The 18,063-nt window shown below is 50.1% G+C and overlaps 1 protein-coding gene across 1 annotated transcript; it reads left to right on the top strand.

Moving 5' to 3' along the window:
- Nucleotides 1-1,815: 1,815 nt before the first annotated feature.
- Nucleotides 1,816-17,433, top strand: VSTM2B (V-set and transmembrane domain containing 2B; the record flags this gene model as incomplete). Its single annotated transcript, XM_079541665.1, has 6 exons — nucleotides 1,816-1,878; nucleotides 2,032-2,176; nucleotides 2,357-2,541; nucleotides 3,637-3,666; nucleotides 3,936-4,347; nucleotides 17,345-17,433. The coding sequence occupies 6 exons, from the start codon at nucleotides 1,816-1,818 to the stop codon at nucleotides 17,431-17,433; spliced, it is 924 nt and encodes a 307-aa protein (XP_079397791.1).
- Nucleotides 17,434-18,063: the final 630 nt, after the last annotated feature.

Raw genomic sequence — 18,063 nt, 5'->3', positions numbered from 1 at the left:
AGATGAAACTGCCTTCACTTCAGCAACACTATTACCACAATAACAACCTTAGATTTATGAAAATAGAACTGACTTAAATGCATTTGCCTCTCCTTTTCATTTTTATTGCTTATTTTTTATATCCAAGAAACAAAAGCCTCTTAACATCAGCCAGGTATTTCCGCCATCTGAGCCCACATAAAATTTCTCAATGCTGCAATTCCAGAAGAAATTTTTAAATATCAGTTTGAATAAAAAGTTAAGTAAAAGGTTTCCAAATACATTTTGTCATAACTTCACATATACCTGCTGTGATTATGTGATGGTTGGAGGTAAGCAGAGATTCCCTGCATTCTCAGTAGCAGGAAGGCCAGAGAAAGAACCCTTCCTTGTTAAGGCCGCTGTGCTTCCAGAGCTGCCATGTCTGGCTGTGTGTGCAGGTCTGTGTGTGCTGACTGTGTGGTCTGTCTGTCCCCAGGTGTCCCTGAGCCTTCTGAGGAGGGCCTGCTGCCCCAGAGCCGCCCCGCTAGCACAGCACAGCACAGCACTGCTGCAAACCACCACCCAGCTTCGCTCCCTGGAGACACCGCTGCACACCAGGTAGGCGATGAGCTGCTCACGGAGCTCCCTGCGGTGCTGTGTGGCTTAAGGCTGGCTCTGTGTGGAAAGAAATGATGATGCTCATTTATGTATGGAGCGTGATGAGCTTTTGGGCAGAAGGCAAAGCAGAAGTGATTGTTGGGTTATTTGATGAAGTGGTGTTTGATAATTACTGCAGTAAAGGCCCTTATGGTTGGCTGGGACTGAGTGTGCTGCCTGAGTGCTGGGCTCTGCTCCTGGCAGGGGTCAGGCTCCAGGGGGAGTCTGGAAAGGAGCTGCATCGTATCACAGACCTAGCAGGAGACCGCTGCAGGGTTTAAATCCTGATATTATCAGTGGAAATGACAGACAGTAGTCTGAAGAAAGAAAAAAATTCCATTAGGAATATGGATTGATGCAGCCCTGGGATCCCATCCACACTGCAGGCGGGTGCTGCGGGGAGGTGGGTGGTTGGGTGCTTCCAGCGCCCAATAAGCACCATGAAGTGACTCTCAAACAGGCGCGTCTCGATAATCAGGTCCGTAGAACTCATCACATGTCCAGCTTTAAAAGTAGAAAGAAAATGTTCTGCGGGTCATTAAATCCACTCTGTGTGCCATCGCGGTGATGAAATGGAGCTGTGGCTGAACAGGATGGTGCCTTCAAATGGAACTTCAGAGGAGAATTAAAGCCAAAGATGGTAGTGAGGCGCCTTAGATTTATTAAAATACAGCCTCCCCTCATTACTTAGTGCAGCAATCAGTGTGTGCTGGGGCAGTAACTCATTGCAATGACTTTGCTGCTATGACTTGTGACCATTTCTGCTTCTTAACTGGGATGTTTGCCTAAGAAACAGCTGATCCGCAGAAGCATTTTCTTTTTACGACGCTATTCTAAATCAATAGAGTTAGTTGCTGGTTGTTGGGGGTTTTTTTTGGTTTGTTTTTTTTGTTTGCTTTGTTTTGTTTTTTGTTTTTCCTTAATGCATTTTAACCAGTAATGAACATAGGGATTTAGGAGGCCTGACAGGCACGGAGCCACCAGCCCGGAGGAGCACAGGCTGCCGGCACGCAGCTCCGCGCTCCTCCGGGCGGTCCTTCCCAGGGAGCGCGGGGCCGGGCGGGGCGGGGACACGCGGGGCGGGGCGGGGAGGCGCGGGCCGGACGCGGAGCCGCCGCGCGGGGGCAGAGCTCGGCGCCGCGGGGCCGTGCGGGTGCGGAGCGAGGCTCGGCTGTGCCGCCGCGCAGCGTCACTGGGATGGGGCTCGGAGGGGAGCCCGGCGTCGCCCGCGCGCTTCTGGACGGAGCGAGCCCCTCTTCGGCGCAGGGCAGCTGAACCCGCTCGCCGCCGAGCGGATCGCCGGGACGGGATTCTTCTAATTCCCAGGAACGCCGCTTCCTCCCGTTGAGTGCGGCTGCCGGCCGCGGATGTTACAGTAGCTTCCCGCGGACGCGGGGCTGCCGGGCGGCTTTGGCTGTCGGGGAGACGCCGGGCCCCGCGGCGTGCGATGGATTGAGGCGCGCCCGCCGCGGCCCCATCGATGCGATGGAAAATCGGGGGCTGCTCTGCACGCTCTGCTCCCTGGTGCTGCACGCGCCGCTGCTGCTCGGCGTCACCGGTGAGTGGGGGCTCGGCGCTCCCGGGGCTCTGCTGGGGCGCAGCGGGGCTGTTCCGGCGCGGAGCCCCGCGGCGGGCGGCTGCGGGACGGCGCGGCCCGGTCCGGCTGCAGCGCGCTGCCCGCGGCGCTCGGAGCCCGCTCCCCGCTAACCGGCCTCGTAACTCTGTGTTCCCCTCCCAGCCACCTTCACCGAAGTTCCCAAAGATGTGACTGTTAGGGAGGGAGACGACATCGAGATGCCTTGCGCTTTCCGAGCCAGCGGATCCACCTCTTATTCCTTGGAAATCCAGTGGTGGTACCTCAAGGAACCGGCCCGAGAACTCGCACACGAACTGGCTGTCAGCATCCCTGGCGGCAGGAGCAAGGTAAGGGGTACGCGGCCGGGAGAGAGCCGGCGGGCACGGAGGCGGCTGGGAACGGGGGGCAGCGCGGCCTCCGGGGAAGGGGGAAATTCACCATAGGAATATAAGGACAGCGTCTTCAGGGCTGTAACTGGAAAATGCTCGGAGTCCGGATGCGAAACCGGGAGCAAGGGCTCGAGCGAGGTGGCCGGAGAATAGCTGGGGTTGGAGGCGCGGGCAGCGCGCTGAGCGGGGCATCCTCGCGGGCTGAGAGCTCCGCCGGCAGCTGCGGGAGCGGCGCGGGGCAGCGCTGTGCCGATGAGCGCTGAGCGGGGTGCGCGCGTACACCTGCGTGTGGAGCTCGGCCAGCCGTTTTCACGCAGTCGGGTGTAGAAATTAAAATGCATGAAGTAGCGTTAAATCTTGCGAGTCCCCTCCCCCTAGCGAGCATCCAGGCTCGGGGGCGGGCGCCGTTCTGAACGCTCCGCCGCGTTTCCCCGGAACGGCTGGATCGCCCCGCAGCCCCCGTTCCGGTACGATGCCCCGGGCGGTGCCGGCGGGGTGCGGCCGGGGAACGCTCCGCTCCCGGCTCGGGTACCGCTCGTTTTCCTGCAGCGCTCCGATCGAGATGCGCAGCTATAGGCGCTGAGCTACTGCGGTGCCGCCTGGATGGGCAAAGTGTAACTCAGTTGTCAGACAGGGAGATAAATCGCTTGGATTTAACCTCGTAGAAAAGCCGCGAGTCGCTTTCACCAGAAATGATGGCGGGGTGCGCGCGGAGCTGATGGTACATCGGCGAGAGCTGTGACATCGCTCGAGTTTTACAGCACTTAGCGGGGACAGCCCAACGGCGGACGGTAAAGACTGTGGTGCGAGCAGCGGGTTCGGGCTGCGGGTCGGCGCTGCCGTAGGCGGCGCGTTTCGCAGCGCGGAGCCGGGAGCTGCCCGCGGGCGCTGAGCGGTGCCGCCGAGGGTGCAGTGCGTGCCGCCGGGGCGGGCCGGGCTTCGTCTTCCCCCGTGCCATGGGCGGGGATCTACTCGTCCGAGTAATGGGGTGGGAGGGAGCGCCGCTCCGCGTGCCGCCGGGACGGGCTCTGATCTCTTGTTTCTATTCCTCAGGTGGCGAACAAGGACGCGACCAAGATCAGCGTAAGTGCAGCGGGCGCGGCGCGCACCCCGTCTCGCCCCGACCCCACTGCCGGCACCGCACGGTGCAGCCACGGTGTGGCGGCCGCTCCCTGCGGGCGGGGGGGTTCGGGGAGCGGATGTAGGGGCTGGGGGGGGCCTCCCGGCGGCTGCTACTGCCGCCCAAGCGCGGGGCCGGACGGCTCTGCGAGCGGCGAGGGTGGGGGTGAGGGGGAGAGGGGGGAGAAGAGGGGCGGGGCCGGCCCTGCGGCTGAGGCTCCGCTCTTTTGCAGACGGTCCGCGTGCAGGGCAACGACATCTCGCACCGGCTGCGGCTGTCGGGCGTGCGGCGGCAGGACGAGGGCGTCTACGAGTGCCGCGTGGCGGACTACAGCGATGACGAGACGCAGGAGCACAAGGCCCAGGCGCTGCTGCGCGTCCTGTCCCGCTTCGCTCCGCCCGATGTGCAGGCGGCCGAGGCGGTGTCCCACATCCAGAGCGGGGCGGCCCCTCGCCGCCACGGCCCCGCTGGTAGAGCCACGCCGCCGCCCGGCCCCGGGCCCGGCAAGCGTCCGCCACCGCCCCCCGGAGAGCGGGGACCCTCCGCCGCCGCCGCCGCCGCCGCCGCCTCGGCCTCGCCGCCGCCAGGACAGGGGCAGGGCCGGGGGCGGACCGCTATCCTGCAGCAGCAGCAGCACGGCTCAGGTAGGCGCGGGGCTGCGCGGGGGGGCGGGAGGCCGGGGCGTGGGACGGCCGCGAGCTCAGCCGCCCCGGATCCGCTGCGGGGTGAGCGCCGGAGGCGGCGGTGCGGTGACGGTGCGTGGGAGCGCGCCGTGTCGGTGCTGGTTGCGGCTGTAGGGGACTGCGGTCCTTCGCGCTGTGCCCGAAGAACTCGGTCTCTTTCTCACGCAGGAGTCGTGTGTTGCGGTGACACGTGCGAGGCAAAGCGGCCCGGCTGGCGGCTCGTGCGCACCGGGCGGTGCTGCTGCCGCTGCCGGCCGTACGTTTCTGGACTGCACTGAATGCCGAAAATAAAATGCAGGTGTTACGGCCGGCGGTGGCGGTAACGGAGAGATAAGAAGCTGTGAACGAGATAGCAGGATGTGGGAAAGCGTTTTGTGGGAATTCCCAGGTGGGGAGCGATGCTGCCGGCTGCGCAGCGGCAAAGCTGGAGCCGCCTGCTGTGCGGTGCTGCCTGCATTGCTGGCACTGCTGCTGCTCCGGGAAAGCACAATGCCAGGCTCTCAGTCGGGGCAGCAAGGTAAGGTGTAGAGCAGCATCTGCTGTCCTCTGCTCGGGGAAGAGACTCCTTTTAGGTTTTTGCTGTGGTGCTCTGTGAAAGCAGTGTCTTTTTGTAGTGTAGTGTGTTTTCCACAGAGAGGACTGTGGGGTGAAACCAGGTGTCAACTCAGGTAGGGCTGCAGGGCCCGGTGCTGTCCTGGCTGAGCCTGGCCTGTGTGTACAGCACCTCTGAGCCTGAGCTCAGTGACAGATCAGTGCTGCACATCTGTGTGTAGTGACTGAATCGTGTAATGTGGTTACTCAGAAGCCTTCAGCATTTGTAAGTCCTTTTGTTGTACACAGGTTTCCTCTGCACAAAAGCAGAGGATGTTTCCTCTGCACAAAAGCAGAAGTGGGCTCAAGCACTGGGTGTGTTGTTGGTGATGAACACACTGCTGAAGCTGATGGTGTGGCACTGGCTGCCGTGTCCCCAATTAATTGAGATCTAATTCTGTTTCCATTGCAGCAGAGCCCTTCCTGGTATGTTCAGTGCAGCAAAGTAGGGCCTCTCTGTGCTGTATTTCAACATGATTATAGACAAAATGCTGCTTTCAGGTGTGCTCTTGTTGGCTTCAGCAGCATGCATGCCATGTGGGGAAGGTGATTCTTTGCATCATCTTGTTGGATTGAAGCATGAATGATCAGAATAAATGCGTCTGTCAAATGTCTGTCAACAAGATGCCTTAAAGAGCAGAGTCCCAACTGATGGACCAGGCCATAAATGGAAAACCCGTAGTGTGGGACAAGTACTCTGATACTGTGTTTAAGAAAAAATAGTGATCAGTAATGTCACAGTGTGCAAGGGAACAGATCTGAGGCGACAGGCTGCGCACTGTGCCAGGAATACTGCCTGCTCAAATAGCCTTCTCTGTTGAAGCTACAGTATAAAACCTCAGTGCTGTGATTGCGTGCGGCTGGAAAAGATCACTGCCCCTCTGCCAGTAAGGCAGGCTGACGTGGAAACACAGCACTTCCTGAGGGAGGCAGAGTCTGCTGGTAAACTTGTTGCATTTTGTGCCATAAGAGAATGAGTGCTTCTAAATGAAAGGAAAAATACAACTTTCAATTTAAATACTTGTACGCAGGTTTAATCTTTTGCTGTAGGGAGAAAGTCTGGCGCAGCAACTTGGAAAGTGTTCTTAGTGCATAGCAGTGTGGGCATTGCTGAGCTGTGTCCAGGAGGAGGAGCAGGTTCATCTCCTGTGTGCTGGTGCTGAGATTAAATAGCAAACAGTGATTCCACATCTCATAAATGTGAGCAAGGCACTGAATTCAGGAGTCAGTCTTTGTTATCTGATAGTGGAAGGACAAACAAGTAGTTTATTTTATACTGCCCTTCCAGGGGGCAAACTGGCTGCATTAGGTCACTCTGAAAGTAATGCCTCCTATTTATTTCCACAAAAGCTACAATAGATACAAAGAGCACAATTACACTCTTTGATAGAGCACGTTCTCAGCTACAAACGCTGTGGTTCAACAAAGTCAGCGCCCTTAGCTGTGCGTTGTAGCCAGCAATGAACTAGAGCTGTGTCAGTGGAGGTGACACACTGTTGCCACTGCTGGAACGTACCACCCACCCCTCACTGTGCTCACACCGCCGTGTGGTCTCTGTAAGCATTCAGTAGATATCAGTGGATGTCAGTGGGTGCAGTTTTTTCCGCCTGGAGGACTGCAGTGTCACTCCTTTGCTTCATCCATGCTCCCATCTCGGATGCCATTCAGAGTGCCTCTCTGCTGCTATCTGTCACACAGCAACAGCGTGTAAAGCAATGCTGGTGGGAAGGTTCAGCCTTTACTGCCACACCACCGCCACCCACCTCTGATCTCGTGGGCCAGTGTAATAAAACAGAAGGCATTACTTAGGGAGCAGCGCTTGTATGTGCTGCCAAATGGTCTCCAAAATGAGTGCTGTGCATTGGCTGAAGGCAATTTTTAGTTTAACTTCTGACCAGAATGCAGATCAGATGGTACAGCTTCCAAATTCCCTTTTATTTGTTTGATCTCCAGCCACAAAGCTCTGAAGTGAAAGCTTTAAATAAAATAAACAAAGATGGGAGTGTCAAACAAGAAACTGTGCTTCATTATGCTTGGAGTGCTCTAGGAAGGACACAGAGAAACTCGTGTTATGCAAAGATGAAATGTTCACAGCAAGGAAGAAAGTAAGTCTGCTTCGTGCCTCTCTCCTGTCTCTCCCTCCACAGCCTTTCATGTCTGCAGCAAAGGAGGGCTGCTCCTGCCTGGGCCTGGTGTGGGGGACTGCAGAGCAGGGTTGGGTATGCTGTTATCCCATCTGGGAGCAGCTCCTGGTGGTGCTTGGAACACCCAGCTGAGGCTGGAAACCATGTCGGGAGTGGTGCAGGTACTTGGCTTCCACTGGGGCTGAGAAGCAGCAGGTGTGTTTTGTTGTGCTGCAGAGATGGGAACAGAAGCACAGTTCCTTGAGGATATGGAGCTGGGCCTTGCTGGAGAGCTGTAGCTGAGTTGGGGTTAGCTTTCACTGCGTTTGGGTCTGGGGCTCTCCAGGATTCGTCAGAATGTGAGTGGCTGTGTTTGCTGGCAGGGGAAGCAGCCAGGGCAGCTCGTGTGTTTGATGGATGCGCTTTGCACAACGCAGCCCGAAAGGGAAATCTGTTCTGTTGTACCTCCCAGGCCTGTACTGCCTGGGTCTCTGCTCCCCCTGTGCTTTTCATGAGACCGACTGTGAGCTCACACGCTGCTGCTGTTTATAGATAAATGCAACCTGGGTCACTCACATTTCCCTCTGCGTTAAATAAAGGAGCAGAACAGAGTGCTGTAACTGAGTTACCAGGCTGACCTCCTAAATGTCACTGGATAATAAACACGCAAAAAGAATTCTCATTAAATACACATCACTAGCACTTCAATATCTGGGCAAATTAGACTCCTTGGGGACAAGTGAGGTCAAATATCTTCTTTTGTGTGCACACTATGGAGTAATTCTTGAACTGGACAAAAGCACAGACTGCAGCAGCATCACCTCAGTGCATAGGGCAGAGCTGAGCTGTGCTGGGCTGGTTCTGAAGGGTGGCAATGCAATCTATGAGAGTCTCCTCCTTTGAGTAGTTCGCCCTTGTTCTCCAGAGGGATGGGACAAACAGCTCAGGCCCATTCTGTGACAGCCTGCATGGTGTCCTTGCAGAACTTTGAGTATTGTTTCAACTTCTCTAATGTATTCAATTGACAGATGAGAAAATACTAAAAAACAAAGTGACTAAATGTAATGAAAGGGGCATTCTAAGTCGTTCTGATGAATGTGACTTGTGCCTAAAGCTGCTTGAGATGTTGCTACAAAGTGATTCATTTGTGAATGAAAAGCTGAAGTAGATATGAAGAAAGCTGAGTGCACCTGTGTGTCTTTTTGCATGAACAAACAGCATTTTGGTTGGGAATATCCATGTACTGCTGGGTTTCTTAGATAACCTTGGCAAAATGGAGTCTGAGGGTGCAGTGCCAGCAGCAGGCTGTGTAGTTGGCAAGACAGGCAGTAAATGTTACATCTTCACCACCAGGGATGCAGCTCTCTGGTGTGTAATGTGACACGTGAGCTGTGCTGTTGTGATGTTTCAGTGGTGTGCTCAGCAGTCACCGCACAAAGGAACATCGGGGCAGTCTCAGAAGAACAAGTTTGGAGAAGGCCATTGCTGACACTGGTCTGTAGTTGAAAAGCCAACAAGGCAGGAGCTGCATCTCGCCGTGGTCCCATGAAGGTGATGTTCCAGGATCTGATGGGACTGCCGGCGGTGAGAGGGGTTTGATTTAGCTTGCTAAAGCAGAGAGAGTGCTGGCAGGTTTGCTACTGCTGTTTATTTTGTGTTTTTTAAAATTGGATAATGGCAGAGCAGTGCCCTTTGTCAATAATAAATAGTTCAAGTAGGTTTGTATTGGAAAAAACAGAGTTGTCAGTGGAATGGTATTATTTGTCACAACAGCGGTTAACAACCGAGTATTTTATATTGCCAGGCTGTTATCAGCTGGGAGGCAATTTTATTAGCTGGAAAGCAGCAGTTTGGCAGGGCAGCAGCTGTGCTCCATGGAGAAGTCAGCGTGAGCGCTGAGTGCGGGCTGCTGTGCCCAGCATCAGGGCACTGAGCTGCCGGGATGTGTGCTGGATGTGCGCGATGGCACCGTGCTGCTGGGAGCTGCAGCACCACACAGCTGGGGGCGGCTGGCTGCAGCCTGGGGCTGAGCAGTCCGGAACACCCCTAACAGGCATCATCTTCTGTCTGCTGTTTCATTGCCTGTTGATCACGCCTAAGGTTCCCCTACTGTCTGTACTACTTAATACATTTTAAAGTCACATTTATAACCTGATTCCCTTTCAGGCCCAGGAGCTCGAGAGTAAGAAGGCCCAGAAGAATGTCCCCCATCCACAGCTGTTCCCTTGCTGGCTTAGGCTGTGAAGTTTTATATCCCTGAGCCCCAGGGCATAGCAATACCTTCACTGAGCTGCCAGCTAGCAGTGTGTAAGGTTGGCAGGGGCTGCGCAGCTGTGAGGGACACCCACAACACCTCTGCTGGCATCCAGCAAAAAGGCCATCCCTCAGTGCAGGCAATGGACTCTGCTTTTTTGCCTACTTGTTCTCAGCACAGCATTTTTCCTTGCATCATCGCATTCTCTGCTAATAGACTTAGCTTTGTTCTTTAAGTATGGACTGGATAGGGTTTTGGTTTTTGTGTTTCGTTTTGTTTGGGGAGAAAAAAAAAGAAAAACATTCTTAGATAATCTGCACTTGGATTTGCTTAGCTTTGGTAATTCTGATTGGAATGATAATTGCAACTATATTGGCAGCTTGCTGCTAATCCTGCTCAACTCAAAAATACTCTGAAAACAGTGAAGTGAGAACTAACACATCTTGCTCTTTACTTTGGGGTTGCAAATATTTACAGCTCATGTCACATCCACAGAATGTGAAATACATGGATTCCATCTAGTGTGATCTCTATTGCAAGTCTTACAGTGTTGACTTTCAGAATTCTGTGGCTGCATTATTATTTAGCCTGCGTGCTTTACGCAGTGTGGCTTTTTGGTTCCCCTACTTACGATGAAAAACTTGAGAATATGGCGCAGGCTTAAAGCTCAATAGCTGGAACCTCAACCACTTTCAATCAGCCTCATGATTTGGGTAATTTGAGTTGTGGTTTTTGCTGTTTGCTGTGTGAGGTGGAACTGCTCCCATAGTATTGCTGAAGAAGGATGTGCAGGGCTGGATGCTGATTTACTGCTAAGCTACCACTAATGTAGTTAGTTATTTTTCTGCATGTTTTAGCTCAAAATTCATATTTCACCTAGTCACATTAAAAAGAATTTTGTATCCCATTTTTCAAGTGCCAAGGAGTAAATTAATGGTCTTCAGTATTGTTAAGTTGGGTTTAGATCCTGGAGCTGCAGGAAATTCTGGATTGAAACAAATTCACAGCTGCACGTTTTGGGTCTCATTAATCAGATATTTCGTGTCTTTACTTCCCACTGAGCAGAGATCACAGATACCAAGGCAGAAATCTGTTTATAGAAATGTGCTACAAAGTAGAGACCAGCTGCATGTCTTGAGAGAAAAACTATTGGCTTATATACATTCAGACCAATATAAAGGATTTAGGCTGTATAATGTATATAGAACGAATGACTCTTTCTCAGTATTCAGGATACCTTCCTCTTCTACTCTGGCACAGTCCATAGCAGCTTTTGCAGCTCATTATAAATCAGTGCAGGTGTTTTCATGAAGCTTTTCCTTAATTTCTGTGAGAGGATGCTGGGGTGGTGGGGCTGCTCGTTTGGCTGTGTGCAGTCGGGGCCGTGGTGCCACGTGGCCCAGCTGGTGCTCCATCAGAGCTCAGTGTGCCACCTCTGCTCCTTGGTAATGGCACAGGGGCTTCAGAAGCACCGCTAAGACTGGCTGCTCCACGGGGCTTTGGCTGCCACAGAGGGGAAGTGGGAATGCTGAGGAAAAGTGTGCCAGCTCTTCCCTGCAGTCCGTGTCCCTGCTTGTGACTTCAGTGGAAGATGAGTTTTTACCTTTTGACAAACATGTCATGTTTTTCTGGCGGTCTAAGAAGTAGAAGTATTTCTTGCTCACTGCTTGGTCTGCATTTCCACACGTTCATCAAATCTACTGCTGGAGCCAGAGCTCCTTCTGTTTGTTAGTGGCCTTATTGTGGTTCCCTTGAAATGAGCTCTAACGTGATCCAAAATCCACTTCAATAATTGAAGTGCCATAAGCAGCATGGACCCAGCTCCTGTCCCACAGGCACTTGCAGGCCGGCTTCCAACAAAGCCCTGCAGGACTTCAGAAAATCAAAATTGCAGAAGAAATGGATTTTTTGAATTTCCTTACAGAACAAACTTCTCTTTCTGCATCATTTCCTTGCAGTCTGATTTTTTTGTTTTCTAACTTGTCTGTAACTGTACGATGCATGTGACCTATTTTTCATACCACTGTTAAAGCAGGGGCTTCAGGGTCTTCAAGAGGGCTTAAGGTTGGTCAGCAGGAGCTCCCAGGTTGCTGGGAAACTGTTTCACAAGAAAACAGGATTCCCCATGCTCCATAGCAGTGCTGTCAAGCCTCTGAATGCTGCAGATCCCGTGCCATCCCTGCCACCAGTGCAGTGGAGTACCACTAAGACACTGAACTTGTATCTTAGATGGGCTTTTCTCAGATGTAACCAGAACAAAGAAATTGAAGAACCAGACTGCTACAAAGAATAGCTACAGAGATATTCTTATCTTCTTACCAGTGCCAGAAATGGGCATTGTGCTGCAGTCTCTTTAGAATTCCTGAGCCTGTGCTCCATTCTCTCCACGATCAACTGCCACTAGTTCACAGATATGGATACAGGTAAGTGTCCAATCATGTTCATTTCATGAGGGCTGTACACTCCAAATGAAAACACAGATCCCACTTGAAATACCTAAACCTGGCGACTTTGCAATGTTAGGAGTAGTTGTCACTTACTTTTGTTACAGGATATTTTGGCAATTCATTTCTATGTGGGGGTCTGTGTGCAGTAGTGGATGTCAGAGGAGAGAAGGCGGGCAGATGGTAAAAACTGGTGTAATGGAAAAGACGTGAAATGATGACGTGGTCAGGAACACAGCATGTGTCGTGCCACAGGGGTCTGAATGGAAGGCAGTATGATGCACCTCGTAAGATCAAGTCTCGAACCGCACAGTAACTCTAATGCGGTACAGCCTGTTGCCTCTTTAGTTCAGAAAGTGCATAGTGACTTTAATAATGGTGTCTTTTTAATTAAGAACTTCTAAGCAGCTCTTAGATCTGAAGTTCAGTAAATTCAGTTCAGTGGAAGTGCTCCAAATTTACGTCGGTGAGAGAATGTGCTGTGCCTGGGAGGTAATGCCTGTAATGAGCCTTGACTGACAGTCCATAGAAAACTCCTATTTCTTCCACAGATGCAAGACAGCAGGGACAGCTTCTCAAGGAGTTTCTGTCAAGCACAGTTTGAAGATTTCAGATGGAGAGAATAAATCAGTCTTTATGGTCAGTTTGGTCCCTGACCTCTTAATGAAATGCCAGGTTTGAGATATTTAATTGAACACTGGTGTAAGGAAATGGGCTGTTCCTGCGTGGCCAGTACAAAGAAATGTCTGGTGATGCTACCAACCAGGGTCCCAGTTCCATCCTATGTGGGCAGTCAAATTTTAGGCGTTACATCATAGTTGAAGGAAAAGGGACCTTCCAGCTCTGCATTAATGTGCCCCTGCATCTTGCCTCCTTCTCAGAAAGAAATACCAAGGGTCTGCTCAGATTCTGGGAAGAAAAATAGTGAACAGCTGGAAAATGTTTTGGCCGTTGGTTAAATATAGCTAGTAAAAGAACCATCCCATTTTTAATGTGTGACACGAGGCAGTTGGCTAATTAATGGTTGTTTTCAATTGGATGAACTGCTTTAAGTCAAACTTTGATGAATGTTCACACAAAGCAAATTATTAAATAGAAAACTACAGTAAAATGTTATTATGTTGCAAATCCAAAAGAAGGATGAGTGATGCCAAGGAGCAATTCACCATCCACCAACAGAACAATTTGTTATTGTTCTCCTTAGTGGTAGACTCTCCCTTTAAGCCATGTGTATATAAATAATTTAAAAGCAAAATTGTAAATCTGTGTAGTAATAAATAAGCCTACAGAAGGAAAAAAAAAAACCACTATCACATCAATATTCAAAACATAAACTAAATATGTTTTAAGTGCTTGTACTTTGTAAATAACTGTATTCCTGATTTAAAGTCTCTGAAGAATAGGCCTCTGTTCTCAAATCTGGGTCAGATCTCATGTCCAGATCCTGGGGATGAAGACCACACTCTGTTTATTTACATCTGCAAACGCAGCAATGTATTAACACAAGTCAAAACTTTCACCGAGGCACTAAAAGCAGGATTGAGGACACGAAGTCCAGCTTGTTTATAAGCAATGTGAGCTATAATGAAAGTGCTTCAGGTTAACTGCGCAGGGAGAAATTAATAACAGTTCTCCTTGTGTTCAGAGCAGAAGAATTCTACAGTCCTGTGTGTCTGCTTTTGCTGCCCAATGTATTACAGCACAGTAATACTGAATTGGTATGGAAAAAACAAAACTTGTCGTCGGTGTTTGGTAAGAATAACTTAAAAATGATTTGTAAAAATACATTTCACTTTTATTTAACCACTGAGATTCTGTTAACAGTCTTTGAACTCCAGTTCTGCATCCACATTAAGAAGATGGAGAACGTAGCTTAAAAGTAACAGCAATTTCTGCAAAAGAGAAAGAAAAAAATAATTTTTGCATTAATTCTTAGCTCTGCATTGAGATTTAAACTAAGCTGGTACGTGAAGCTACAACTGACATGATTTGGGGTGGCAGGTGTGCTGTGACTAACGCTGCTTTCCATTCCAATACAGCCTTCACCTGGTGTCCTTTGCAGCCCTTCAGTTTTATGATGGTTGTTAGAGCGCTTGAGCTGTGAGAGCCAATTACACCAGGTTCTGTTCGTTAGTGTTTCCAGGGGAATTACCCCCCTACAGAAGTGCAGCTTTCTTCCTGAGTAACTGGCAGCACATACTGTGGCTGGAGTTCTGTGCTGAGAAAACCAAGTTCAGCTTTGCCATGGAGAGAAAGGGGTCTTCATGGCATTTACATTTGAGCAAATACTGATGGCCAGATCTTCACTGCAGTGGTGGGCAGGTACAAAGCTGGTGGAAATTCGGCACCTCTGAGTGCAGCTGCCAGGAATGCTGGCTTCTGCCAGGCTGCCCTCACTGTTCTCAGCACAGGGGTAGCAACCTGGGCTTGTGCTTGCAGCTGTGCTGTGACCCAGAGGTGAGCTTGGAAATGGGGATGTGTTGGCTGCAGTTATGGGTCTGTCATGTCAGTGACTGCAATCTGTGATTAAGCACTCTGTCTTCAGATATCCTGTAATGTGTCAGACTCAAAAAAAGAAGATAGGCCTTCAACTTCAGCCCTCTGCATTCAGTTTTCTCTATGTGGTGCAGGTAGGTTTGTTTTTAAGGTTTTTATCCCCGCTAAAACTGTAGAATACATTAGTGAATTGACTGTATGTTTCTAAGGAAAAATAATGAGGCTAGACAGCATTCATGTACATAGAAATAAATGCATAGTGTTTGCAGCTGTGTCCATGTGTGCCAGAGGAGCAGATCCAATCTGTGCTTGGAGATGCTGTGTTAGCAGACGTGGGCTGGGGGAGGCTGACTGGCCTTGGCAAGGTTCTTGCTCGAGCTGAGAGCTCAGATCCTTCCCTGAAGAGGGAAGATGTGCCATGTGCTCTGCAAAACACCAGGCTGCAGCCGGTGTCACCAGGACACCACTTTGTCTCAGGGCTGTGTTGGTACGTGGACAGTTTGTTAGGTCTGATGTTCTGCTGTGATGATAGGGAAGCAGAGGGAATTGCAGGGAGTCACGGTGTGCAAGGGGCAGCTGGGCCCAGTACGTTTCGTGCACGCTGCCACCCTTCAGGTGGTGCTATGCTGTGTGTTCCTGAGGTGATGTCCTGCCTGCCAGAAGTTTGCTAGCTGCTGCCCATGGCAGGTCTGAAATGAGAAATGGGGCACGGCAGCGTTGCAAATATGGAGACGTACTTATAGAAACAGAGTACTGTGAAGACTCCTGATGTGTTTCCCCTCCACTTTTAAAGAGTCCAGAGATGTCTAAAGAGGTTTCTTACTCACTTCTCAGCTTCTGCTGCTTCAATAAACATTCTGTTTGCAGCAGAGGACAGATGTGAAACATGCTGGGAAGGCTCACTCATATTGGCAGCAGCCTCCATCCCAGCAGCAGTGGTGCGAGGGCTCGCTGCTGGGATCTGCTGCGTTGCCCTCCTGGTGCAGGAAGGGGCTGCTTTTCCTGCCTGCCGTCTCCAGGGCAGAACCTCCCTGTGCTCAGCTCCCTAGGGCTGGGCTCTACGGCAGTGAGGGCAAATCTGAGCAGTGAGCAAGTGTGGGGGCTGGTGATGGTCTGTCCAGTGTGCTGCCCAGGACCACAAGCTTCAGCAGCTGCTGTGCTCCTGCACACATTCCTATTTCATTATTTTTTTACAAGAATTTACTAGTTGCTTTAGCTACCTGAGTTGTGTTAGTTCATGATATTCAGCTTTAAAAAGAAAAATCCTGTATTCATCTTAATAACCTGCTGTTGCTAAGTAGGCAGCCCTTTGCCACATGTGTCTGCATGCAAGGACTTAATTAAAACCTTAATAACTAAATAATCTCTACAGTCTAGGTGTCTATGAGATAGCACACTATGGGGACAATAGTTGAGTTCCTCAGTTGCACAACACATTACAATGAGCTGGTTTTTATATTGGATAATAATACTCTAGCTTTGCTGGTGAGGCATACATATGAGGCTGCCTGAGCAGTTGTGTTCTCAGGATCTTCTTGAGGTATTTCCTCTGATCATGCCGCAGCAGAGACATTCGCCTCCTTGAGACCAAGACTAAGGTATGCGAGGTATTTGCCTGAGGTGAGTTTCCTAAACAGAATTGGCCTCATTGCTTTTTTCAAGGATACAGAGCATAAAAAATAATAACTTCAGTACATTAAGAAGTGGTTCTGAGGTCACTTTTCTGGTTGGCTGTCTGTGCTTTGGGTACTGGGAACTCTGGTGCTCAGTCTGCAGGCTGCCCTGACACAGCTCTCATGCCAGCTGTGGTGTGAGGCTGCAGCTGGCCTCCTGCCTCTGTGTTCACCCTGGTGGAAGCAGCCCAAGGGCACACAACGCATCAGTCACAGTGTGCAGCCCCATATGCTGTCACATCACAGTGTTGGTGACAACCATACATGCAACTCCACGTGAAAGGTGTCACTTGCTGGCACTTGGGGGCCCAATCACCTGTGGTTGTGGACCAGTCCAGGCTCATCTGTCTGCTCAGCAGGGCTTGGGGGAGTGAATGGCAGCAACCTGTTGTCCTGCTGCATTGCTGCAGGCCGTGCCAGGATGGCACAGCTTCTGCATGGGATTTCTGCCGTGCTGGTCCAGTGTGAAGTGTGACCTACATCAGTGCTGGGGCCTCGCCATGGCTGACAGAGCTGGAGCTGTGCACCTGGGCCCCAGGGCTCAGCCTCCTGCACTGGTGAGGTTGGACCACAGTGGTACACAGTAAATTCCTCTCTTTTTGGCATGGGTAACTAGAAAATAAAAAAACAGCAAATATCTTAGTGTGAGCAGATAGGAGGCAGGTACAGCCTGTTCAGTTGCAGCACGGACTCTGATGGCATTTCTTGGTGTGAGCCAATGCACGGGTGCCTGCCCTACCTGCAGCATCCCCTGCAGTGTGCCACTGCTGCCCTGCCCCCCCGCGTCACATGAGCTTACCTCATAGAGCGAGCAATCCTGCCATTAGGACCAAGTGTCTGTAAGGGATGTGTTTCACACCTGACCTCTGTTTTTCTGTAGCTCCTGTGCACGTTTTTAATTTAAAATTCTGCTCTTTCCTATAGAAGGTAAAGAAGATGTCAAGGGCTTGCTGTTCCCATTCCAAATGAAATGGGTTCGTGTCCTGTTAATCAAGGAGCACGGCTGCAGCATTTGTCATTTCCCTTTAAAATAATGGGTGGTTGATACCTGTCATTTCCCAAGAAACTATATACCAGATTAAGGTGTGTAGAAATAGAAATCTCAATTGCTGGTAACTTGGCCACAGCCAAGTTTAGGCATACCATTAGTGATGCATAATGAAATGACCTGAGTGGAGTTAGATTTAGGAAGGGGAAGAGAAAGCTATTAGAGTTGGATAGCTTGAGGATACTGTTTTACTATTAAAATTAAGCTTCTGACCCCTGGCTCTGATGTGATAAAAATAAATCTTCCTGTATTTCTCTTCTGCATTTAATCTTCTGTATTGGCAAAGATAAAAAATAAAATCTCCTTCTTTCCCTTGTCTCTTTTTCTAGGCACAGGACCTATTTATGCTACAGACCCACTCCTATACATGTTCCTGTTAATACTGCATAATCTTGTACATTTATTAGTAAACCACTGATGGACTACTTCCTTCACTACTCCTCAGCCAAACAAAAGGAACCTATTTAAGAACAGGACAAGCCCCTGACAAAACATTACCCACAGCTGGAAGGATGGACAGAAAGAGACTGAAAGAAGCATGATAAATTCCACATGAGGGGAAAACGTATCTTTGGGGATGTCACAGAAGGTAAACCACAAAAAATAATGCATCTAGTTTCCAGACCCTATGGTGTAAGGCCCTGCTCTGTGCACAGCACCTATGGTTTCTCTATTTTAATGTAATATTTTTCTTTTCTAAACCTTTCCTCTCACTCTTCAGACTCTTCATTTTGCACGAACTGTTGAGCAGTTATCTTTATAACAGTATGTAAAGATGCTGGGTCAAAACCCTTCCTAAGAAAGGAAATATTCTTAGTAGATTGTGTTTAGTTTTTCTGAATTTCCTTTTTCTTTTTTTCTTTTTTTTTTTTAATTAAATTATTTCTTTTGGAGACATTTTAATTGAAAAGGTACATCTTACCATAATTAATAGGCACTGCTGATAATATTTATTTTTAAATGAAGATTGGAAACAAGGTAAGACATTTGTTTATAAACTGTATTGTATATTGCTGAATAACAGTTGAATAAAAAGATTTTGAAATAA

The sequence above is a fragment of the Tetrao urogallus genome (genome assembly GCF_951394365.1).
Source record: "Tetrao urogallus genome assembly, chromosome: 12".
NCBI classification, from domain to species: Eukaryota; Metazoa; Chordata; class Aves; order Galliformes; family Phasianidae; genus Tetrao; species Tetrao urogallus.
This window is presented reverse-complemented; position numbering and strand designations above follow the sequence as displayed.